Raw genomic sequence first — 26,140 nt, 5'->3', positions numbered from 1 at the left:
CAGAAACAATGCCTAGCACCAGGCATGGAATTAGTGTAACACCCCCCTCCCCCAACCCATGACTTTGTCTTCCCTTTCTGGCCTTGGGACTCTAAAGAACCATGTGATGAAGGAAGGAGACATAGGAGATGTAAGGATGACCTAGCGCATCAATAAGCCCGTGTGCTCAATGAGTCGATTACACAGGACAGACGGTTCTTGCTTGATTTCTCCTGCAGTGTGAGAAACAGCATTCCCTGGGAATGAAAGAGCCCTTAGCCATGTCTGAAGGCTGTGCCTTCCGCAGCTGCTTTGTGCTCCCCTTCATGTCTTCCCCCATCCCTCCGACGAATGTGTGCTAAGAGCCCGTTCTGTGCCGGCTACTGTGCTGAGAAATGATGACTCAAAGATCAGGCCAGATGTTTCCTGCTTTCAAGGAGTGTATGGGCTTCCTGGAGATCCAGCCTGCAAATCAGGACACAGATAGCTGTAACTGTGAGCAGAGAGGGCTTCCAGAAGCATTTGGCACAAAGGAGGTAATGCCACATTCCACTTGGAAAAAGGGCCTAGAGAAAGGTTGGGCAGGAGAAAGTACTTAACGTGGGCTCTGCTGCAGGACGGCCTAGATGTGTCTCAGCTCTTCTTCACGAGGAGGACACAGCCACCCAGTTCAATCTGGGGGGGTGGTTTCCACGCTTGGTCCTGCTTGATATTAGCTGTGTGGCTCTTTGCTTCTCTTTAGTTTTTCCACTCAGAGGTTAAGTGGAAGTGAAATTTGTTTGTCTGGCTTCTGCCCAAGGGGGGGAAAAACGAGGAAATTGATAAATGAAAGAATATGTATATGCATGCACATATATATAAAATAAACTTTTAGTGTATTTGCAATAATTATTCTAAAGTTATTTTCTCTGTATGAGTGTCTGGCTGAAATGTATGCTTAACTAGCACATGCATATCTTGTTCCTTTGGGGACCAGAAGAGGGTGTCAAATCTGGGAGACTGAAGTCACTGAGTCACGTGGGTGCTGAGAATCAAACCTGAGTTCTTCACAAGAGCAAGTGCTCCCTGCTGTTGGGCCATCTCTCCAGCCCACTTGCAGTGATTTTAAAACACATTTTTCTTAGTCTAAAATTATCTTCTAATTTTTTAGGTTTACGAACCATTTAGATAATGGCAAAACTAGTGAAAAGGGGTTTGTGTTGTTGTTTGTTTTTGTTTTTAAATCTCCCTCACATACCGCTTTCCCCCATTTTCCAGACACAATACTGCTCCTTTGGTGGATATTCTTCTGAATTTTAAATTTATACGGATATCTAAAAGTACAATTTAAAGAAATTTAAAGCAAAACTGAGGCTGTGTCCCCGAGAGTTAACCACAGTCTCTGTACCTTATTGCTTCTATCTCCTCTTAGCTCTGTAGACCTCAGACACTCTTTTTTTTTAACTTTATTTTAAAAAACAAAGATAAAAGAAAAAAATTTTTAAACATTTTTGCATAAATGTATACAAATACAATTGTGTCAGTGCTTGGCTTTTTTTTTTTCTTTTTTTTTTTAAGGTTTAATACTCTGCATTAAGGTCTTACTAGTTACAATGAGCAAAAAATACATGTAAAACAGGGTGTAACCCAGAATTAGTCAACGTTTTCTTGGTGTGTAAGGATTGAGCATGACTTTTTTTTTTTTTTTTTGTTTTGTTTTCTTTTCTTTTTTTCTTGAACTTCACACAGTCTGTGAGTTGTTTCTGGGGCAGTCCGAGCCTCTGGGGTTAGCATCCCACTATCAGTGACTGCATATTATGTCTGTTCTTTTGTGACTGGGTTATCTGACTAAGGATGATATTCTCTAGATGCAGCCATTTTCTTAAGAATTTGGTTAAGTCATTGTTTCTGATAGCTGAGTAGTACTCCATTGTGTAAATGTACCACAATTTTTGTATCCATTCATCTACTGAAGGACATCTGGGTTCTTTCCAGCTTCTGGCTATTATAAGAGCTGTTATGAACATTGTGGTGCATGTATCTTTGTTGTATATTGGAGTGTCTCTGGGGTATATGCCCAGAAGTGGAATAGCTGGGTCTTCAGGTAGTACTATGTCCAATTTTCTGGACCTCAGACAGTCTTACAACCATTTTCAAAGGAGATGCATTTCCATTCCCTCAGGCAGCAGTACTTAGAGGAAAAGCAGTAGAGGACCAGTCTCAGCTCAGGGAATAGCCTGAGCTTTCTACATTTCTTTTTAATGTTATATCTTCTTCCTAATCATCAGCCTTTTGCACATGTCAGTTCTGAAGGCGTTTTTTTCCCCATTACACCTAAGCCTTACTTTTTCTTATGTGCTTATGTGCGCGCACATGCGTGTGTCCGTCCATGCACATGCACACACATGTACATGTGAACATACATGCAGAGCACAGTGAGTCCCTCCTGTAAGGGTTTATATGAGTAGTTGAGGCAGCACAGTGTATGTGTTTTTTGGTCCACTTGTTATCCAAGTCATTTCACTTTCTGGATGGACATCATCCTTTTACTGACTCTTCTGTTCCCTCTCCATCTGGCTTCTGCTCATTAGTCATCCATCACATAGTTATTGTTTTGGCTAATTTCTTTGGTACAGTGATTAGTGAATTGGCCGAAACAGCTTATTTTGGCTCACGGTTTGAGCATATCGTCCATCACGGATGGGAAGCTATAGCAGCAGGAACTAGAGACAGCTGCCACGTTTCATTCATAATCAGGAAGCGGAAAGAGATGACTGCTTGTGGTCAGCTGGCTTTCTCATTCTGGGACCATGGATGGCATGGTACATAAAAGGCAGGTTTTCCCACCTCATGTAGCTTAACTGCGATAAACTGTTTGTCATAGTTAGGGGTTTTTATTGCTGTGATGAGACACTGTGACCACAGCTATTGGCTATTGTAAAGGGAAGCACTTAGTTGGCTTACAAGTTCAAAGGTTTGGTCTGTATCATGGATAGAAGCATGGCAGCCTGCAGGTAGACAAGGTGCTGGAGAAGGAACCACGAGTTCTACATCTGGATTGGCAGGCATCAGGAAGAGAAACAAAGAGCCACTGGGCTTGGCTTGGGTATTTGAAACCCCAAAGCCTACACCTAATGATAGACTTCCTCCAACTAGGAAACACCTATTCCAATAAGACCTCCCAAAGCCACGCCCTATACATCTGGGTGAGGGGCGTTCTTATTCAAAGCACCACACCACTCTAGGTGTGGTCAGAGGCTAATCATCTAGACCATAGAGCTATACCCAGAGCTTTATCTTCTAGGTTATTCTAGATCCTGTCAAGTTGATAATCAAATTAACCATAACAGTTATAAAATAATTGACAATCTGTCAGGGGTAGTTTGAGTATATTCAGTTAGTTAAACTTGTCTGAATTCTGACTAAGAATAATGGTCGTACAGCTTACTCAATGCTTCCTGTGCTGGTTTGGGTTTTGTCAGCTTGGAACAAACTGTGCTTAATATATACACTCGACTAGGAAGGCGGGACTATTGCATATGGCTGAATAAAAGTAGCAGCCAACCCTGTAGGCTGTGAATATCTGGGGTGGGTCATGACAGAAAAGCTAAGGTGGACATTCTCTGCACACACTGGCAGTATCCGCATATGGACCAGACATGTTCAGCCATCTCTCTGAGCCTAAACCTTTGCCATTTGCCAGTGGATCTGAGGCTACGGTCTTTGTCATGACCATGGCCATGTCAATAACATGGTCAAATACTCAGGTCATTTATACACTCGGGGCTTCCTCTACTCCTCATAGGTAGACAAGTCCGTGAGGGCAGTGTTTGGATTAATGACTGAAACGGGAAGGTCTGGCCCATTGTGGGTGGTGCTACCCCTGGGCAAGAGGTCTTGAGAAGAGCAAGAGTAGCTGAACATGAGCCTTGAGCCCAAGCTAAGAAGCAGCATTCCTCCTTGGCCTCTGCTTCAAATCCTTTCTCCAGATTTCTTGTCTTGAGCTCCTGCCCTGACTTCCCCTCATGATGAACTGTAAGCTGTAAGATGAGAGATGCCCTCCCCACAACTTTGTTAGTGTTTTATCACAGCAACAGAAATGAACAAGAACACTACTTATGTTCCTAGTTAATATTCCCAAGAGAAAGAGTCTGATGGGCCAATGGAACTTCAGGTCTTTGGTAGACTGATGGATATCCCACAGCCCTGTGCCCTTGGTTCAGGAGGATGTGGCTGAAGAAGGGTGGAGGAATTAGAAACAGCAGTTTTCCCCCAGCCTGGATCTGTTCAGCACATTCTATAAAAATTTTCAGGTTTCTATAGGCATATGTATCATTTTCCAGAGGAACAACAGTGGTTTACATACTTTAACTATTCAGTGGATATGTAAATATAGTCAATGTTTATTCACCCAGCACTGGGCTCTCAGTGTTCAAAGAATAGGAAGGACAGCTGAGGCGGTGGCTCAGGAGTTAAGAGTACTGCTCTTGCACAGAAAACAAGTCCGGTTCCCAGCACCCCTATCTGCTGGCCTGCGATTGTCTACTTCACACAGAGAGAGATTTAAGAAAACATCAAGTCCTGGCAGTGATGGCACATAACTTTAATCCCAACTCTTGGGAGGCAGAGAGAGGCAGGCATGTGTCTGTGAGTCACAAAGAACTCACAGAGGTTACACAGACACTCAGTCTTGAAAAGCCAAAACAAACAAACAAACAAACAAATAAGAGGATGTTTATTTTCAGTGATGCACTAGGGCATTCCATTGTCACCCTCTCCTGGACCTGCTCTGCCTGCTGGCTCTTGATGACCATCGTCCCTCCCTTACCTCTAGAGCTCTCTGCAGTGTCTCCAACATCCCTCATTCGTCTTGCTCATCCTTTATCTTTCCTTTCCTTTATCAAGGCAAAGGCAAAGTCGTCACGCACTTCATGTTCGCTAGTCTGTGCCTCTGGCGTTTGCTCCTTGCTGTTGTTTATAGGTTTGCTCTCTCTATTGGGCTATGGACACTTTTGGAGCAGGCAGCCCTGTCGTTCATTGTCACCCCAGAATACCTAGGAAAATAATCAGCATAAGTTTTATGAAGAAAGTATCTTCCATGGACACATGTGTATTTTAGGTATTCCCTGTGATTTTTTTTTTTTAAAACAAGCTAAAGAGCTCTGAATGTGCAAGTCCTGATAGCTGTCTTCTGTTAACTCTTTGACAGTTTCCTGACCAGTGAGCAAAGAACAATGTAAATCTGTCCTGCACACCAATCGGCATAGACAATAAATAAAGACATTGTCAGGAGACATCCTGGTTAGAAAACTGATAAACTCAAACCAAACTGCTCTTGTTGGAACTTTGAAGACTTATAAAGAGTAGTTTTGAAGATGAAGACTTGGAGTGTGAGTGTCTCTCTGCATGAGTTGATATGCTTGTAAATACAGGGGACTGGAAGTTCAGGTGCGATCTAGTAAATGAAACCTTTTCTAACTCTAGAATTATATTATTATAGTGGTTCTATATCAGAAGGGCTATCTATTATGTAAATGACTCTTGTGCAAATTTACCCATAAACATTGCATTTAAAAAACAACAGCACAAACAAAACCTCTGGTGTTTGTTTTTGTTTTGTTTTGTTTTTAACCACATTTCATGCTCGAGAGTTTATCTGACTTCTAGCAGGGCTTGTGTAAATACATTTATTTAGTGGTCACTTCTACAGAGGTCCTGTTTCTTTAAGAGAACTATGACTGTTAACTCAGATCATTGAACCATATGAGGGTCAATAAAAGAATAAAATCCCTGGTTAGTGATTCGAGTACAAGGAACTTGATCCCAGTGTGTGTTTATATGCTGCTCACTGTGAACAGGGGAGTGCCAGGTCCTCAGCTGCTCCCTGCTGCTTCTCAGGATGGCTTCTGGCAAAATAATCAAGCTGGTGGTTTTTGAGCTTCTTGAGTTTGCTGCCTTCTCCGTTCCTACCCTTGTGATAATGGAACAGTTTGCGACTGCCTATCAGGGAACAAAGAATGTGTCTGAAAGGACTCACTATTGGCTCATTGTTTCCTGTTCCATCGCCTATGTGGCTGGAGTGAGTCTCTTGATCTGGGTTCCGATAAAAGTGGTCCTCTACAAGAAACGGCATCTTTACAAGAAAATTGTAGGATGGTAAGTAGAGGCTCTCATTAGCAGGGAGCCCCTGCCGTGCCTTTATCCTTAAATATGATGTGCACATGTGTGCTAAGCAAGTGAACTTAGCACAAGAGTGTACAAGATTAATAGTGACATTGCACTTCTGTAAGTGTATCGATATTGTGGTATCTTTTATATCTTTAATGTCAATGTATTGATGTTATGGCATTATTTACATTTTCTATGATTATGTTTTTTCCTGAATAACAAATTATATAAGTTAACAAGATAGTCTGAATATTGCCAGTAATTTCTCAGTACACTAAATTGTACAAAGTTTTCGGAGTTGCTCTACACACATCACAATTACAAGCTTCGAATGCAGAGTTTCACTTTTGTCCAACTGAAAGTAACATCTCCTTTTAAGTGTTTACATTGGACTTTGTTGGTCTAAGGTACGATTTGGCCATTCATTAACTGAGATGTTTTAGGCAACTTGATTACTAAGATTTAAAAATAAAACACGGCTTTAGTTGGTCTTAAGTTCTATTAACCCTTGCGGCAAGTCTGTGATAATATGATAAAGATTTGACATTTTGACATGCCTATAACCCCAGCAATCAGGAAGCTGAGGCAGGAGGATCCACAGGCTCTAGGTCAGCCTGGGCTACATAGTGAGATCTTAAAAAGCCAAAACAACACCAACAACTCCTCCGTCTCCTTTGTCATTACCTGTCATCTTTGACTGATGACTGAGAGAACAACCCCCGCTACTATTGTATTTTTATTTTTGATCTCCAGGTCCGGTTCTCTCGATTAGGGATTTCTTTACTTTCTCTGATAAGTAAAATTCTTTTCATTAGTCACCCTTTACTTCATGGGTGAGCAACACAGCAAATTTGAAGAGGGAAGAACTGAGAATTGCAATATAATTTAGGGTAGAAATGTAAAAGTCGTATATACAATGATGTAGCAATCTTGAGAAAGATGCTGACACACAAATCTGAAGTGTGGGTAGTTTCCAAGGGCTCCACAGGTAAGACTCTGGAGGTCTATTCCCTAAGGGCAAGTAAATCATCTTGTGGTTGGGATGAGGTAGAGACTTTCCAACCTTGGCTTGAATCTCAGAATCACCAGGTGTCTTAGAGGTGGAATACCCCAAATTCCCTTGACTTTCCAAGACTGTTAGATGAGCAAAGGATTTTGGGGAGATTGTGGCTGTTCCAAATGACAGCAAGAATAAGGGACAATAGCCCACATCAGTGCCCCTGCCCAAGGCTCTTGGTTTTCCTGGTTTGTTTTTAGGCTGGTTTATTTCTATAGCATCTTATGTTCCAAATGTTATTCAGAATTTATTACCAATATGGTGGGTATTAAGCAGTAATGACCATTTCACGAACCCTGTATGCTGAGGGTGTTATACATGGATTTTTATCTTTTAATTCTGGACCACTTCATACAGGTGCCTTGCCTCAAAAAGTAGACATTGTGATGAGTGTGTCAATAATATTCCCCAAAGGAAACTGATACTCAGGGAACACTAAATCGCTTTCCCAAGGTCAGTCTACTAAGTGATAGAACTGGGCTTTGGACTTTGGCCAGTTTCAATGCATGGACCATTCTCCAACTACCATCCAGACTATATCTGACGAACAAGGTTTAAGGCCTGTAGGCAGTTGAGGCTGAGTAAAAGGGAAGTTCTAATCTTCAGGGTGGGGCAAATTCTCATCCTATTTGGGATCTATTCCAACTTCATTTTTTTTTTTAAATTTACACACTCAATTACTTTTTCCTTTTATTGGATATTTTCTGTATTTACATTTCAGATGTTATTCCCTTTCCCCCAATCCCATCCCCCTCCCCCTCCCATTGCCTCCATGAAGGTGCTCCCTCAGCCAACCACCCTCTCCCACCTAAGCACCTTGGCATTCCCCTACACTGGGAAAACAAGCCTTTACTGGACCAAAGGTCTCTCCTCCCATTGATGCCAGAAAATGCTAACCTCTGCTGCACACGCACTTGGGGTCGAGTCTCTACATGGGAACACATTGGTTGGTGTCAAACTTTATTTTTATGTCAGTTCCAAGTAGTCCCTGAATCTAAAGGTACCAGTTAGTTTCCACAACTTCATAGTTCAGTTTTTTTTTGTTGTTGTTTTTTTGTTTTGGAGAAGCCTCTCCCACACTTCAGTTTCTGTTTGTGGGTGAGGCTGGCCTCAGGTGCAATCATGGCTTTACACAGATGTCACTTTATCTGTAATTTCAGTGAACTCTGCCACTATTTCCTCATGGGCTCATTCATGAATACTATCTTGTAGTTACATTCTAGGGTCATTAAAGACAGGAAGCAGCTCATGAAAACAATTGTAGGCATTTTACACATTCAGCAAAGCTAAATTTAGACTTTATGGCAATGCAGTGAAGTTAGGTGTTGCTGCCTTCATGTTATGCCTGAAAAAACAGAAACTTTGTCAAGAAACATGGCTAGTTTGCCATGAGTCTCGGTCTTAGGACAGCCCAGAGCTGTCCAGTTCTGTGCAATTTCTTTTATTTCATGATTTTTTTTCCTTGTTTTCTTTTTGACTTTGAAGGCCAAGCACGGTGACTTAGTCAGGGTTTCCATATCTGCACAAACATCCCGACCAAGAAGCAAGTTGGGGAGGAAAGGGTTTATTCAGCTTACACTTCCACATTGCTGTCTATCACCAGAGGAAGTCAGGACTGGAACTCAAGCAGGTCAGGAAGCAGAAGCTGATGCAGACGCCATGGAGGGATGTTGCTTACTGGCTTGCTTCCCCTGGCTTGCTCAGCTTGCTTTCTTATAGAACCCAGGTCTACCAGCCCAGGGATGGCAACACCCACAATGGGCTGGGCCCTTCCCTCTTGATCACTAGTTGAGAGAATGTCTTACAGCTGGATCTCATGGAGGCATTTCCTTAACTGAGGTTCCTTTCTCTGTAATAATGCCAGCTTCTGTCAAGTTGACACAAAACCAGCCAGTACACATGGTTTACTTTAATGGCATTAGACTATATTTGCCCAAAGATGTTCATTTTGGTAGTACTCATATATGACTGCCAGCGATATTTTGTAAGATCCTGTTTGTTATTTGAACATACAGGAGGCAGCATAGTGACACATTACACCTTCAAGGTTATGCATTTACACAAGTGCAGTCATATACAGGGTATTAAATCTCAATTGCTATATGAAGATAGCTTTAAATACCTACAACTGTTAATATACATAATAGGGATCACTAACGTTACTATTTTAATTTGTTATTTATCATTGAGTAACTAGGTAGATAGTTGTTCAGTTTAAGTTTCATGGATCCTTAAGTTCATAGGTCTGATGTTGATGAGCCTATTTGAAAGCATCCTGGGAAAGACAATATGAACCCTATAAAACTGGTCTTTAGAGATAAAGGTACCAGAGAGCTAATCAAGAATCTGTCCAAAGAACAGGGGTAAGAATACACACAAGGACTCAGCTTTGACATTGGCTTATGTGAGTTAAGTATATTCTCTGAGCTTTAGTTTTCTCAAGAACCAAACAGAGACAATCTAGTTTCTATTTGGGAGGATTTTTTTAAAGGCATAAGATTGTGCATCTGAAGTCACTAGTGCAGTACTTTGAGGCTTTATATAGATATCAATGTTAATGACCTTCAGCTGAGCTGATTATTTCCATTTAAAATGTGAACTTGTTTAGAGCAATCCTGAGAAATGGAATAAATTGAGCTAAAACAGAAGAAAAGCAGATGCTGACAGCGGTGCTCCTAGGATGTGAAGAATTATATAGGATTTCTTGTTATTTGCACACGAGAACCCATTACAGCCTCAGAAGTGATGCTTGCATTTACACAAGTGCTTTGGGTTTCCTTTTCTCTGTGGTCTATTGGACAGTGCTCTGAATTAACCAGGTGACCATAATTCTCCTTTTATGAAGAGGAAGCATGTCATGGAGCAGAAGACATCCACTAAGTCAACAGAAAAGACTGAACTTTCACTTGTACCAAACACTTCCTCATTCCTTTAGACTTGCTGTCCTTTCTTAATTGCCTGTTATCATTCCTATGGATTATGGAGAGGCTAAGTGAAATAAAGAAAAGCTACTTAAGTCAATAACTAAGTTCATATTCCAATTCACAGGAGAGACTTCTTTTTGGAAGTCCAGAAGGCTCACAGGTGACAGGACAGTACTGGAGGATGGGTGGTATGCCCAGACTGCTGCAGGGTGTAGAGCTGTGTTTCAGGAATTCTCCTTAGTCCTTTTCATATGACTATTTCAAACTATGATGTGTCAGGAATCTGTGGCAGTGTGAAGTTTGGATGACCATGTATTGACTGACAACCTAGATTGTTATGATTTTTCTGTCTCTTTTTATCAGAATATGGTCATGGCAATGGAATAAAGACAAACATTTGTTGCTCCCCTCCAATGTGGCATACATACTTCTGAACAAGTTATTGTGAGTAACCCTGGTTGTCCTGGAACTTGCTCTATAGACCAGGCTGGCCTCAAACTCACTATGATCTGTCTGCCTCTGCCTTCTGAGTGTTGAGATTAAAGACCTATACCACCACCACCCAGAAGCTGTATCCCTTCTGAATAAAGGCTTCTGACCATCAACTTTGTCCCTTAAAAATTAACTCGATGGCTGGAAGAAATCTCAGAGCTCAATGTCCAAATGTCTTGCATAAGATAGATAGAACATCTGCCTCTTGCTTTTCTTTCTTTAAAACAGAGTATTAGTCATTTTTATGGCTCTCATTACCAGAATGGTCTTCCTTATTTATCAAACAAAGCCCACCACTGTGTATTTTCCTTCCAATCCTCTTTTGATACTTTGCCTTACTTTATATATCAGTGTTCTTGGCCATGGCCAGGATTTCTGCTTATCACTTCTCCAAACACCCTCTCTATCATTCCTTAAGTACATTTCTCATTCTCAAAACTATAAGCTGCCATCTCTGCATTGTCTCTCCAGGATGACTTCTCCAAGTCTGCTGCGAAGTCTCTCAGACAGATGAATATAGTCAGGTCACCCCACTGGGCTCAGACATGGCTCTAGCCATTCTGGTTTTGTTGTTTGCTTTTGGGTTATTTGTTTGTTTGTTTTCAGCTTTCAGAATCCCAGCAGTTCTTCATGGCCTGTGGTTCCTGGGTTTTAAACAGTTTTAGAAGTCTCTTTGAATGCTATTCAGCTTCCTAATGTCTGAGTATCATATCCTGATGTCCTTTTGATTCAAATACTAACATCAACCATCAATCCAACACCATTAGCTCCATTTTCTGGAGCCACCAGCTTTACAACAACTAAGGGTCCAGCTGACTGAAACTTCTAGAAGACTTACTTTAGAAAGGAGTTTCCTCAATCCTGAACTTAGGCAATATCTACAAGCCCCCAAATGCATTAATGTCAGAGGTCCTTACCTTTCTGTTCTTAGAACACTTTGTACTGAACATGCATTTAACATAGTTGAGGCGAACAGGCAATTGAATGGGTAGCTGTATTTTAAAACCTGAATTCGGTAGTTTCCTCTCCCCCTCTTTATTATTCTCTCATACAGCACATCCCAGCCACAGCCATCCACCCAACATTATTGCTACTGTTCTTTCCCCAACTGTTCCTCTCCCCCAGATCAACTGCTTCTCCATTTTCTGCCGGATGAGGCAACCTAGTAGGAGGAAAAGGGTCCCAAGAGCAGGCAAAAAGTCAGAGTTAGGAGTTCCACAAAATTATTGAGGTAAACAATCATAATAAATATGCAGAGGAGCTAGCACAGACTCATGAAGGCCACCTCAGTCTCTGTGAGCCCCTATGAGCCATGTTTTATTGATAGTGTGAACCATGTTCTCCTGGTGTCCTCAACCCCTCTGGCTCCAACAACCTTTTCTCTATTTCTACTGCAGGGTTCCTCAAGCTCTGGAGGAAGGGTCTCTGAAGACAACTGGGCTAGGCACCCATCTATTAGTATAGCAGACTACGATTAGGAATCATTTAAGTAATTCATTGACTTTGGGGGACGGTTGTGTTTGGTTCTATCTTAGGTTTATGGGTTGACCTGGTTTTGGTTCCTGGCCATTTAGACAGTGTTGGCCATAGTCTCCTTCTCGTGGCCCAGGCATCACGAGATAGACCAGTAACCAGTTGGCTACTCCCACAAGTTCTGCACCACCTTTATCTGAATACATCTTGCAGGCAAGATAGATTGTCAGCCAAAGGTTTTGTGGTTGGCTTGGTGTCCTAGTCCCACTACTGGAAGCTTTGCCTGGTTACTGGTTAAAGCTCCATTTCCTCCATTACTAGGAGTCCTCATTATGGTCACCCTCATAAGTCCCAGGAAGTTTCCACTGCACTAGGTTTCTATTACTCCACATATGCCCTCCCTCCAGTTCCAATCATCTCTCCCCATACTCTCTCCCTCAGTGCCTGTGTCACTATCATGATCCCTCCTGTTCCTACTACTACCTGTCCCTAATCTACCCACACAATCTATTTAGATCTAGGCATCTTCCCTAGGGCCCTCCTTGTTACTTAGCCTCTCTGAGTCTTTGAATTGTATTATTATTTTTTACATAACAGCTAATATCTACTTATAACAGAGTCCATAGTATAGGCTGGATTACCTCACTCAGGATGATTTTCCTAGTTCCATCCATTTGCCTGAACATTTCATAATGTCACCTTTGTTTAAACTGATGTGTAAATGTACCACATTTTCTTTATCCATTTTTTTTTTTAAAGTTGAAGGATATCTAGGTTGTTTCCAGTTTCTGGCTATTATGAACAAAGCTACTATGAACATAGTTGAACAAGTGATCTTTTGGAGCATCTTTTGAGTATATGCCCAAGAGTTGTATGACTGGTTCTTGAGGTAGATCAATTACCAGTTTTCTGAGAAATAGCCATATTGATTTCTATAGTGGTTGCACAAGTTTGCACTCCCAACAGCGAAGGAGGAGTATTTTCTTTGTTTCACATCTTTACCAATATGAGCTGACACGTGTGTTTTTGACCTTACCCATTCTGACAGGTGTAAGATGGAATCTCAAAGTACTTTTGATTTGCATTTCCCTAATGGCTAAATATGTTGAACATTTCTTTAAGTGTATCTTGCCCATTTAAGATTCCTCTATTGAGAACGATCTGGTTAGATCTGAACTTCATTTTAATTAGGTTATTTGGTTTGTTGATGTCTAGTTTCTTGAGTTCTTTGTATATTTTGGGTATTCGTGAAGTAGCTAGTATTCTTTTCTCTTTCTCTAGGCTGCCATCTACCTTATTTTCCCCTATTGTCAGTGTCCTTTGCCTTACAGGAGCTTTTCAGTTCCTTGAGGTTCCATTTATTAATTATTGGTCTTAGTACCTGCACTATCAGTGTTATTTTTAAGAACATTGTGCCAATGGTTCATGGCTATCTCCTACTTTCTGTTTTATCAAGCTCAATATATCTGTTCTTATATTGAGGTCTTTGATCCACTTGGACTTGAGTTTTGTGCAGAGTGATAAGTATGGGATAATTTGCATTCTTCAACATGCAGACATCCAGTTAGAGCAGCACCATTTGTTGAATATACTTTCTTTTTTTCCAGTGTGTATTTCTAGCTTCTTTATAAAAAAAAAATTCGATGTCCATAGTTGTGTAAACTTACATCTGACTTCTCAATTCAATTGATCAAGATGTCTGGTTTTAAGCCAATACGATGTGTTCTTTTAGGGCTGTAACTCTGATAGAGCTTGAGGTCAGGAATGGTGATGTCTCCAGAAGTTCTTTTATTGTTCATGTTTGTTTTAGCCATCTTGCTTTGTTGTTGGTGGTGTTGTTGTTTTTCCATTGAAATGGAATATTGTGTTCTCAATATCTCTAAAAAAATATGTTGGAATTTTGATGTGAATTGCATTGAGTCTTTAGATTGCTTTTGGTAGGATGGCCAGTTTTACCACCTTAGTCCTATCTATTCATGAGCATGGGATCTTACCATCTTCTGACATCTTCATTTTCTTTCTTCAAATACTTAAAGTTTTTGTCATCATGTCTTTCACTTGCCTGGTTAGATATTTTATATTGTTTGTGGCTATTGTGAAGGGTATTGTGTCTCTAATTTTTTTCTAGAGGACTATTTTTTCAAGTCTTGTATCCAGCCATTTCACTGAAGATGTTTATTTAGGAATTTCTTGATAGAATTTTTGGGGTTGTTTATTTATACACTATCAAGTCATTTGCAATTAACAATACTTTGAGTCCTTCCTTTCTAATTTGTGTCCTCTTGATCTCCCTTCATTGTCTTATTGCTTTAACTAGAACTTCAAGTAATATATTGAATAGATATGGAGAGAAATTTTTATTTTATATGAATGGGTATTTGTATTTATTTTATACCTGGATTCAGTAGTTCCCTATCCTCCCTCTTTTATTTTTATTTATTTTTCTATCATACAACATATCACAAACACAGACTCTCCACCCACCACTACTCCTAGTACTTCTCCCAACTCTTCCTCTCCTCCAGATTTACTACTCCTCTGGTTCCCTCCAGAAAAAAGCATGTCTCCCAGAGATAGTTACAGAACACGGCATACCACACTGCAGTAAGACTAGGTACAAGCATTCATAACAAAGCTGGATGAAGCAACTCAGTAGGAGGAAAAGGGTCCCAAGATCAGGCAAAGAGTCATAGACTCCACAGCTTCTACTGTTAGGAGTCTCACAGAACTCCCCAGCTAAACAACCATAACATAGATCCAGTGGACAGCTTTGTCCCAGATTTTAGTGAAATTATTTTGAGTTTCTCTCCAATTAATTTGATTTTGGCTATGTGCCTTTATTATGTCTAGGCATTTCTCTTGCATCCTTAATTTCTCCAAGACTTTTAACATGAAAGGGTATATAGGATTTTGTTAAAGTCTTTTTGGAATCAGATTGTTTATATGATGAATTATATTGACTGTTTTTCATGTGCTGAACTATCTCTACATCTCCGGCATAAAGCCTACTTGACCATGGTGGATAATATTTTTGATGCATTCTTGGATTAATTTTGTGAATATTTTCATTTACTAATTTGTTTCTATGTTCACAAGGTAAATTGGTCTATAATTCTTTTTCTCTGTTGAATATTTGTGTGGCTTTTGTATAAGGACACTGTGGCCTCATAAAATAAATTTAGAAATGTTCCTTCGGTTTCTATTTTGTGTAATAATTTGAGGAGTATTGCCACTAATTTGTCTTTGAAAGTCTGGTAGAATTCTGTGCTAATACAATCTGGCCCTGAGCTTATTTGCTTTGGAGATTTTAATGACTGTTTCTATTCCTTTTGAAGTTATAGGTCTATTTAAGTTATTTATCTGATCTAAATTTAACTTTGGTAATGGTACCTATGAAGAAAATTATTCATTTCTTTAAGATTTTACAAGTTTGTGAAGTATAGGTTTTTAGAGTATGACATAATTATTCTTTGGATTTGCTTCATGTCTGTTTTTATGCCCCCCTCAGTTTTGTTAATGTGGATATTTCTTCTCCATCATTTAGTTAGTTTGAACAAAAGTTTATACATCTTGTTGATCTTCTCAAAGGACCAACTCTTTTTTTCACTGATTCTTTATATATATATATATATATTTCTATTTTACTAATTTCAGCCCTCAGTTTGAGGGCTGTCTGCTCTTCTTTGAAGTGCTTGCTTCTTTTTGTTTTATAGCTTTCAGGGGTGCTGTTCATGAGATCTCACTTATTTCTTTATGAAAGGACTTAGTGTTGTGAACTTCCTCATATCACTGTTTTTATTGTATCCCTTAAATTTGGGTAGGTTGTACATTTAATTTCATTTAATATTAGCAAGTCTTTCATTTCTTTCTTTATTTCTGTCTTGACTCAGTAAAGAGATTTTTAGTGTCCATGAGTTTGTAGGCTTTCTGCACTTGGGGCATAGATGTCAAGAACTGATATGTTATTTTGGTGGATTTTTTTCTTTGATGAGTGTGAAGTATTTTTCCCTCTTTCCTGAGAAATTTCAGATTGAATTCTATTTTATTATTTAGATTCTAGAATGGTTACAATAGTTTGCTTCTTATATTTGTTTGCTTGGAAAATCTTTTCCAACAGTTTACTCTGGGGTAATATCAATTTTGATGTTAAGATGTGCTTCTTATATGTAGTGCAAGGATGAATCCTATCTTCTTGTCTATTTTGTTAGTCTGTGTCTTTTTATTGGGGAGCTGAGACCACTGATATTGAGAAATATCAATGACCAATGACTGCTAATTTCTGCTAGTTTGTTGTTGTTGTTGGTGGTACGTCTGCATGCGTTTCCCTTCTTTTGGTTGTGCTGGTGTTAGAGTATTTATTTCTTGTGTATTCATAAGTGAAGTTAACCATCTTTTCTTTCTAGTATTTTCTGTATAGCTGGTTTGCAGATAAATATTCTCTAAATTTAACTTGATCATGGAATATACTATTTTTTTCCAATCTATCATGATTAAAAGTTTTGCTGGGTATAGCACTCTGGGCTGGCATCTGTGGGTTTCTAGCGTCTTTAGGACACTTGTCCAGCCCATTCTGGCCTTTGAAAGCCTCCATTGAGAATTTGGGTGTAATTTTAATAGGTCTACCTTTATATATTATATAAAATATATACTTGCTATTTTCCCCTTGCAGCTTTAACTATTCTTTCTTTGGCATGTATGTTTAGTGTTTTGATTATTATTCAATGAAAGTACTGTTTTCTGGCCCAATTTCTTTGGTGTTCTGTATACTTGTTTTACCTTTATATGTATCTCCTTTAGATTAGAAAACTTTTCTTCTATAATTTTGTTGAAAATATTTTCTGTGCCTTTGAGTTGGGATTCTTCTTCTATTCCTATTATTCTTATATTTGCTCTTTTCATGGTGTCCCAGACTTCCTGGATGTTTTATGCCAGGAAGTGTTTAGTTTTAATGTCGTCTTTGACTGGTGTATCTATCTCTTCTATGCCTGAGATTTTCTCTTCCATCTCTTTTATTTATTTATTTATTTATTCATGGCAACGATTTTATCTGTGGTTCCTGTTCACTTATCTATATTTTCCATTTCTAGATTTCCCTCAGTTTGTGTTTTCTTTATTTTTTCTATTTTTGTTTTCAGGTCTTCCATGTTTTTATCCATTTACTTCAACTGTCTGTTTCTTTGTTCTTTATTAGCATTCTTAAAGGGATTTATTCATTTCTTTCAATTTTTGTTTGCCTTTTCATTGATTTCTTTAAGTGATTTTATTCATGTCTTTAATAAGGACCTCTATCATCTTTCTAAAGTTCATTTTAAGGTCTTTTTCTTGTGCTTCAGCTCTGTTCGAATATTCATGGATTGTTTATTGTGTTCTTATGCTGGTGTCTAGGCAGCTGGGTTTGGGATGATTGTTGGTCTACATGCTGATTTCTGGGCTTTTCTTTGTTGGATGAGTATTTTGTTTCTTGTTTGCTGTTTTCTCTCTGGTCTTTGGCCTGTATGGTCTGCTATTGAGAAAGGGGGTGTTTCTGTCTCTTGGCACCTGTATAGAGCAAGGAGGGTGGAAGGGAGAATTGAGGAGAGTGTTGTGGCAGTACCAAGTGGGTAGAGAGGGTCTGCTTCTACCTGGAGTGCTGATGTTCAGTGTAGCTTCCAGTGCAGCAGGAAGTCTCCCGTCAGAAGTGGGGATAGAATATAAAGGTTTACAGGTTTGCAGCCCACCTGATCTTCTGTTAGGCGAGGCCTGTGATTGTCCAGGGGTATTCTCAATTCTGAGAGAACAGAGGAATCAGGTTAGGTCTTTCAGGCAGCTACTCTGCCTTCCATTACTTTACTCTTATCCTGATTTAATATAAATTATACCAGTGTAAACCACTTGTCTACTCAGTTGAAACCTTAAGCTCTTGATGGTACCACTTTGAAAGTGGATAACCTGGAAAAAGCCAGGAGGCTGAGCAAGAGCTAGCAGGCTGCAGGCCGGCAGCATGGAGGGAGGGAAGGAGCAAGAGGTGAGCAGCCGGCGAGGGCTCCCGGCTTGGGTCCTGAGGGCAGTGGAGGTTCCTCAGGCCCCTCCGGTGCCCTCCCTGGATCCCACAGCACCTCCAGCACCCAGCAGAGCGGACATGGCCTGGCCAGGCCATAGCCTCATTGCTGAAGGTGGATCCAGAAGTGAAGCTCGAGGTTGGTTCTTTCAGGGAGCAGATCACAAGTGAGGCAGAATACTTGGTGGCATTTTTTTCCCCCAAAGAAGGTATTAGAACTTGATAGTCTTTTGAAGGAACCAATCCTAAATATCCATGACCTAACTCAGACCTACTCAGACATGAATCTCCCAGTACCTGACCCCATTCTCCTCACCAATAGCCACGATGAACTGGATGGTTTCACTTATAAGAAGCGCAGGTTGGATGAATGTGAAGAGGCCTTCCAATGGTGTGATGCCCAATGGGATGCTGAAAAGCAACCAGCAGCTTATGGACGTTATTGAGAAAGTAAAACCTGAGATTCGGCTTCCGATCGAGAAATGTAACACGGTCAAAATGTGGGTTCAGATCTTGATTCCCAGAACAGAAGATGGAAACACCCTTCAGGGTGTCACTTCAGGAGGAAACAGTTGCAGAGCTAAGAACTGTCGAGAGTGAAGCTGCATCTTATCTGGACCAGATTTCTAGATATTATATTACAAGAGCCGGACTGGTTTCTAAAATAGCTAAATGTCGCATGTGGAGGACTCTGGCCATACTGTCACAGGGACTTATGAGAAAGAGTCCGTCAGCCTCTGCCTTACTATCTCAGAGCTGAGGAACCAGTATGTCATTCTCTGTGACAGGATCCTGAAAAACACTGAGATCAAATGGCCTGGAGCAGCAATGCAGAGACACTGTACTGAGGCCAGGGCCAGGGCCAGGGCCAGGGGACATTGTGAGTCTGGCTCAAGACTGACATTGCCTTGGTTTGGTATATGACTATTGTGATGGGGAAACTGGCTGGGAATAGTAATCACACCTCTCTGTTTTTAGTTAGTCTCATGAAACTCTCATCTAAGTTCTGTGACGTGTATACCTCTTTTTCAGGCCTCAGGAACTCTTCTATCTTTTTCCCCAACATCCCCCACCCAGCCTGTCCTAATTTATGGAGAATTCCAGGTTTGTGCAACACACTGGCACAAGAATAATTGTGGGTTTTTGGTTTTTCTTCCCTTCTCTTTCTCTTTCCCTGTTTTAGGTTTTGTGTTTTCTTCCTTTTGATAATTAGCTGGTTAAAAGCTGGGGCAACTATAGGGAAAGTGTTAGGTGTCTTTTAGGAACAGGGGGAGTGGAGATGGAAGGGACAAGGCTAGTGTCTCTTGTTTCTGTGGGACTTTAGGTCCTCCATGCTGCCCTGGTGATGCCTTAGGGCTTTCCACCTGCATCCATCCCACCTTGAGCCTGACCATGACAAGGATGCCTCAGGCCTTCAGCTGCTTCCCTACAGCTTCTTTGGATGTTTTTATAACTGGGATTTTCATATACCCATGTGTATACATGTACATACTCATAGGGACATGTATACATGCTTCCTGCTCCATTATAGAACATACTTTCCTTCTTGCACCACCACCTCCTCGAGCCCCTGTCACATGCAACACTTCAGCAGGTGATAGTTGTCTTAGTCATCCACCCAGGCAAAAGTCCCAGGCCCACCCTCTTCTGATAATGTAGCCCTTGGTGCCAGCGTTAAGTTAAAGGAGAACCGGGAGCCGAGCAGCAGAGGGCTCACGAAGGCCTTCCTTCTGTGACTCAGGTTCTTTTTGGTGTTATGCAAAAGGTGGTCCTCTGGCCCCCACTTGCCCTTCTCTTAGGCTAGCATGTGTGCTTGTTAGGGAGTGGTCAGCTAAGAGGCCCAGAGGCTGCTGCTCCTAACTATGCTTTCCCTTTGGGAAATATTTCTCGTATTTATAGCATTGTGCTCTTAGGGAAAGCAGTAATTCATGTGTATATGTGTGTGTCCATATACAGGTGCATATGTGTGTGTGTATGTATGTGTGTGTGTGTGTGTGTGTGTGTGTGTGTGTTGGTGTGTGTGTACAAATATGCTGCGAAGGTCAAACCCATAGAAGAGTTGCCTCCTCTTGATCTTCCAGGGATACCACTTGTTTGTGGTGGATAATACAGCGTTTGTATTAACCCCACCAGCCCCCAGCTTTTTAAGTGAGAGTTGGCCTCTGCAGTTAGCCTGCCAGTGACTCTCAGTGTCTGTTTGACTTTTACTCCTCTCCTTCTTCCAACTCCCAGTCATGTTTCTACTTGGGAGCATCACGTTCACTCCCATCATTCTCGAGAAAAGGAGTCGGGATGCTCTCTTCCCATGAGTAGTGCTTAGCAACAAACCAACCACATTTTCGTTGGGCAGTGCACCTGCCCACCCTCAGATCCCTTCCAGCTGAACCCCTTCCCTCCCACCATGTGTTTCTCAGTTTTCCTTTTTGTTTGATTGTTCCTCTGCCCCCCTTCCTTGGATTTTAATGTAAAATTCTTTTACTACGCCAAGAAATTATTAAAAATACAGGTACTTTGACTTCTTTCTAAAACTGCAAAAAAGAAAGGAAGAAAGAAAGAAAGAAAGAAAGAAAGAAAGAAAGAAAGAAAGAAAGTTGATATCCTGACTTAATTCTGTGTGGTCTGCAAGTGAGCTGAAGTAACTACCTTACTTCCTGTCAAGTCACATACAATGTCCTAGCCTAAATGATATGACCAGAAATTCTTCAGGTTCACAGTAATCTACCAATGCACTCTAATGATACAAGAAAATCAAGGGCTTGCATAAATAGCTATAACTTTAGCTACTTTACTTCTTCCCAATTCTCAATATCGGAATCACAAAATCTTCTTCTAACTAAACATTTACATATTAGCCATTCACAGCCTGAAAAGATTGTCCCCAAACTAACACTGGAGATTCTATTTACTACATCCCTGGCATTTAACACTGATATACCGTTCCAAACTATCTTATTATACAATTTCTTCATTTAGTTAATGCTATTTGCAAACAATTATAAGAAAATCTTTCACCACAATGGGCATGGTAATCCTTCCTCAAAGATTGTGGTCTACTGTAGAAATTACGCAACCATGCATGGAAAATACTAATGTCATATTGACAGTAAGGGAGAATTTTGTTATTGTATCTCTGTATGAATGTCTGTCTGTATGCATGTATGTACATGTATTTTTGTGTGTGCACAAGTGTATGTGTGCATGTATGAAGCCTAGAATTGATGTCGGGTGTCTTCCTCTATTGCTGTCCAATTTTAGTTTCTGATAGGCTCTCTCACTGAGCCAGAATCTAGCTATTTTGGCTCGAAGAGTTCTGGGATCCTTCTTTTGTTTTTGCTGAGACTGTAGAAACACACTTTACTGCCTGGCTTTTGATGTGGCTCCTCACACTTGCCCTACCAACATTTGACTAGTTGTTCCTTCACCCATAATTTTAAAAATTATCCTCTATGCCTTACCCTGTTTCACCCCATCAGCCCACCATGGTGCTTTGAATAAAGCAGGTTTTCAAGCTTGAGTATGTGTGGCCACGGGCTTCAGAGCAGAGAAAAGCTCACAGTGTAGACTTAATTTGAGCTGAGCTTGAAAAGAAGAGGGTAGAAGATATCTCCATGGGTGAGAATGGATAATGAGCTGACTGGGGGGAAAGTGTATGTTTTGAGAAGTGGGAGGGAGAAGACCAATGTATTGTGAAAGGAGCCAGCAGAAAGGAAAGGGTTGTGTAGCACCACAGCCATTGGGAACATGGGATTTGTAGTCAGAACACCCTGAATTAGAGCTCAGCTTTTACATCCCAGTGGAGGGCCTGGAGTGAATGAATTAAAGTGTGCTCATCAGCTTCAACATCAGTGAGAGGCCTTTGTAGGGTCCAAGTGATAAAAAACACCATGTTCACAGAAGTACTCAGCATTCAGTAGTAACTTAGAAGGTAGTATAGGAGTGTTCTTACTTGGGGGAGTTAACAGATTCAAGGGAACCTTCTGTCAGGCAACTTTGATTTAATGACTTACAGGTTTCTTAGCAGAGAGTCACTTCCCAAGTAAATTATCTGACCTCTCCACCCACCAGGCTTCCTCCATGAGTAATCTCAGGGCTAAACTTGCTGCACAAACAGGAAGTTTTAACCCATTGTGGTTGAGTTTGGTCTTTTTATCCTGGGCTCAACTCATGGGAGCGTGTTTTCATTACTCTTTCAATCACCATGGCTGTTGGAGTCATGGGGCTTGTGCTATTGTAATCACCACGTGCCACCAGGCCGCAGGTCTTTTTTCCCTCAGAGTTCTATGTACACAGTGGCATCTGGTTAGTTTAAATGTAAGTGGGCATTCAAAGATGCTGCTAATATTCTAGCTGAATTTCTCATCTTCTAGAGTCATGCTGCCGTGTTTGAAAATTGCTAGAAGAAAGTATATAAACTTGGTAGCATAACAGAACTTGTCATCTCAAAATCTTAGTCTGAAGTCAAAGAATTAGCCATGTTGGTTCCTTCTGAAGAGACCTAAGGGAGAATTTGCTCCATGCTCATTGGGAAATGTGTAGTGGTGGCCAGCCAACAACCCATTTTCTGGTCTTGAGTTCCATGAACACATGACATTCTTCCTATTGATCCTCTCCAGGTATTCCCTCTTTGTATGTCTGCTTCCGAAAGTCTTCCTATCATATTGACTTAAAAATCTTTCCTAATATCCTATTTTAACTTACTTTACTTTAGTAAAACACTATTTTCAAATTTCTATTCTGTTTCTATTCTGAGGGACTCAACTGTAACTGGGATACAAACTTACCCCACAGAACACCATCCTTAGAGACCTCAAGCTTCACAATTTTTTTCCTTGCAAGAAAGTATTCATCCTACCTTCTCAAAAAGTCTTATTCATTTCATTATCAGTTCCCTGTTCAAAGCTCATCTAAATATCTTCCCAGAAGTACCCCAAATCTCCATTTTATGAGCAAGACTTTGGGAAGGACTTGCCCTGTGTCAAAATTCCTTTCTATCAGTGACCCTGTGAAACCAGCCAAAAAGTAGATTGCAGGACCTAAAGAGATGGATTAAGAATGCTTGCTGCTCTTTCAGAAAATGCAAGTTCGGTTTTGAGCATCTAGCTGTAGGAGATCTGATGACCTCTTCTGGCTTTTTCAGACACTTGCAAATATGCACGCATGCAGGCACACATACACACACGAATGCACATGTACCCATAAAAATTAGAGATCTTTAAAAAGTACATTGCCTTTAAAATACAATGATGGGACAAAGCAGGCATCGCCACTCTTTGAGAGATAAACAGTAAACAGGAAATGGAAAGCCATGGGTTCCACGGACGATCTAACTGAGGATGGAAAATTCCATTCAGCATTAAGACTTGAGGCTGAATTTCTGTGGCTGGATGCTCTATTTTCTCGACCCACCTTCCAGGCCCACTGGGATGCTGGCTCATGGTTGATAGCTTCTGCTCTCTGAATTCATAGAGCAAACCTCAGTTTGTTCAGCCTCTGAACCAGTTAGAGCCATTCTTCCCTGTTTTGGAATAACATGCTTGTAGCCAAATAGTTCTATCAGATCATTTCCTCCTGAGAGTTCCAGAAGCCGAACAGCCTTCCTTCATCTTAGCCCTTGTCTCTCATCTTCCGCCCAAGGATTTCTGCTGATGTGGTTGAATTCACAAGCCTGGATCTCCATCTTCTCTTCTGAGCATATTTTTGTCACCCCTCCCCCTCCCAATATGAATGGGGTAGGAGCGTTCTAGTTTCCTTTCTGTCACACATTTTAAAAAATGTATTGCGCTTCAGTTAATTTTTACCACCAATAATGAGGAGAAAACAGGCTTCAGCACTGCTGTATATGATTCATCGCTTGCATGTTCTTGTGGTTTGGATTTGGAAGGTTTCCAGAGGCTCCTGCTTTTTGCTCTTGGTTCCCGGTCATGACGATCATAGGCGCAGGTTCCAGGTTCTACTCTAGGGCTCTCTGCTTCTTGTCCACTGCCATGTAAAGACTATCTAACCACCCCCTCTCTTCCATGTTTTCTGCATCATTGTGTTTTGAAACTGTGAGCCAAAATAAATCTTCCTTTTGCCCTGGCGACCTCAACCTGGTTTCTGTCCAGTGATTTGTCACTGTGAAGAAAAAGTAACTGATATGTAAATTGTTTTCCTTGCAACAATTTACCTACTCTCTGCCATCTTACAAAAGGTACCTCCTTCCAGGTCCCCAGAAGTCCTCCTTGTTTCTATCTTACACACCAGAAGGACCTTGCCAGTCACACTTGTAGCAGCTTTCTGTTTACAAAAGCAAGTCTTTTTTTCTGAAACAACAGACATTTTCTCTGAATCCCGCCCAGAATCTCCTGTACCATCCTTACGTCCAGCAACCTCTCCAAGGTGTTCTTGGCTTTTCTGCTGCAGATGTCAAAGTTCCCCATTACTCACTTCCAAAGCTGCATCTCCATTATCAGACATTACAGCAGCATCTTTCTTACTCTAGACATGCTACAACAGAGTGCCCTCAGCCATATGCTACATACACAATGTAAGTTTATTGTTCACTGGATTAGAGCAGAAGCCCCAGACAAGGTATCAGTTGGACTGATGTTGAGGGATATGAATGACCTCTAATCCTGACCTCTGTCCCAGCCTCTGCTGGCTTCAGATGGTTTGTAGCATTCCTTGGCTAATATATGAATCACTGAAATTTCTGCCTTTACTGCCACATGACATTCTCCAGATGTTTCCATGTCTTTTTTTCCTACGCTAGTCTGTGTTATAAAAATATTGGTCATATTGAGTTAGGACCCATCCGAATGATTTTATTTTAATGGGATCATTCTGTGTGAAAATCCCATTTCCAAATGAGGCTGTGTTCCAAAGAACGGGGGCTTTTTGACTTCAGCCTGACTTTTAGATAAACATATCAGTTCATTCATGTCTCTTGTGAATAAATTATAAGCAGAACGTAACAGTTATTGAAGATTTCTAACCCCCGTTAAAGAAAACATAAGTATGGGTTAGTATTTATTTATTAACTATTGCATTAGCATGTAGCGAATATTTAACAATACCATACCAAACTAATGGAGTAGTTAATAAATACATATCTTGCAGTTGAAAGTTAGCATGTTTTATAATGTGAATGTTGGCAACAATCTATAGCACTATGATCAGGAACTATAACTTATTATGTAATCTATTTATGTCACACAATAGATGTATAAGATTCTTTAAAATCTGGTATCCAATAGTAACTAGATTATTACTGTGATATATTACAGTTTTTAATCAAGCGTTAAGCACTCCACAACTGGGGACATACATCAGTAGATAGGTTCATGAATTATTGTGTGTAAAATTCCAAAATAAATTGAATTCATTGTACAGAATTCCATAAGAAGATTGGAGACTTATAGAATTATTTTTAAAGAGTTGTAGATAATTTCACTTTCACTGGTTATGAAAATCTGGATTTTATTTTTAGCCCATTATAGATTTTATCCTGAGAAGTTACTTTAGAATTCACTAGATTACCAACTGATTTTTATAAATAAAAAAGACTCAGTAAACAGTGTTCTAGATGCTGGGAACAAAGATTAAGCCAAGAAAGGTTCAGCTTCGTGAGATGAAGTGGGAAGAAGAGGATGCTCCCCAAAGCCAGAAGAGCAGCAGGATTTCAGGTCCTCATAAGGGTCAAGGGTACAATCAGGGAAAGAAGAAATGTGGGGAAGGCACCTATGTGGGGCAGGGATGGCAGTGTGGAGACAGGGAAGCAGATGTGGCAGGAAGGCCCTAGCAAGTGGAACAGGTACTGTATGAGACTGAAGTAAGCCTGAGGAGAAACCAGTGTGGCAAGGTCATGAGAAAACCAGAAAGCTGTAACGGCTGCAGTTAGTAGGTGGGAAAGGCAGATCATTTTACACAGGAAAACCGGGAGAAAGGATTTCTCACAGAAAGTGTGGGCTGGGGTGAGAAGAATGAGTTGTGTTTCAAAGGCATTGCATGTCCACCAGAGATGCCTGTGATTGCAGTAAAATATAGTTAAGA

General features: G+C 40.6%; 1 protein-coding gene and 1 pseudogene across 2 annotated transcripts in view; both read left to right on the top strand.

Moving 5' to 3' along the window:
- Positions 1-5,857: 5,857 nt before the first annotated feature.
- The window catches only part of TMEM236 (transmembrane protein 236), a gene marked incomplete at both ends in the record, with an annotated part of 45,457 nt that continues 25,174 nt past the window's right edge, over positions 5,858-26,140 (top strand). Inside the window, one exon of the mRNA XM_080918558.1 lies at positions 5,858-6,114. Within this exon, the coding sequence (XP_080774684.1) occupies positions 5,858-6,114 (257 nt within the window). The remainder of the gene's footprint in view (positions 6,115-26,140) is intronic.
- Positions 18,391-18,957, top strand: LOC308422112 (proteasome activator complex subunit 3-like; annotated as a pseudogene). The gene has a single exon. The product of its transcript is annotated as a proteasome activator complex subunit 3-like (transcript).

This window comes from Micromys minutus (assembly GCF_963924665.1).
Source record: "Micromys minutus genome assembly, chromosome: 6".
Lineage (NCBI taxonomy): Eukaryota > Metazoa > Chordata > Mammalia > Rodentia > Muridae > Micromys > Micromys minutus.
The sequence above is the reverse complement of the archived record's forward strand: the minus strand, read 5'-3'. Positions and strand labels throughout refer to the sequence as shown.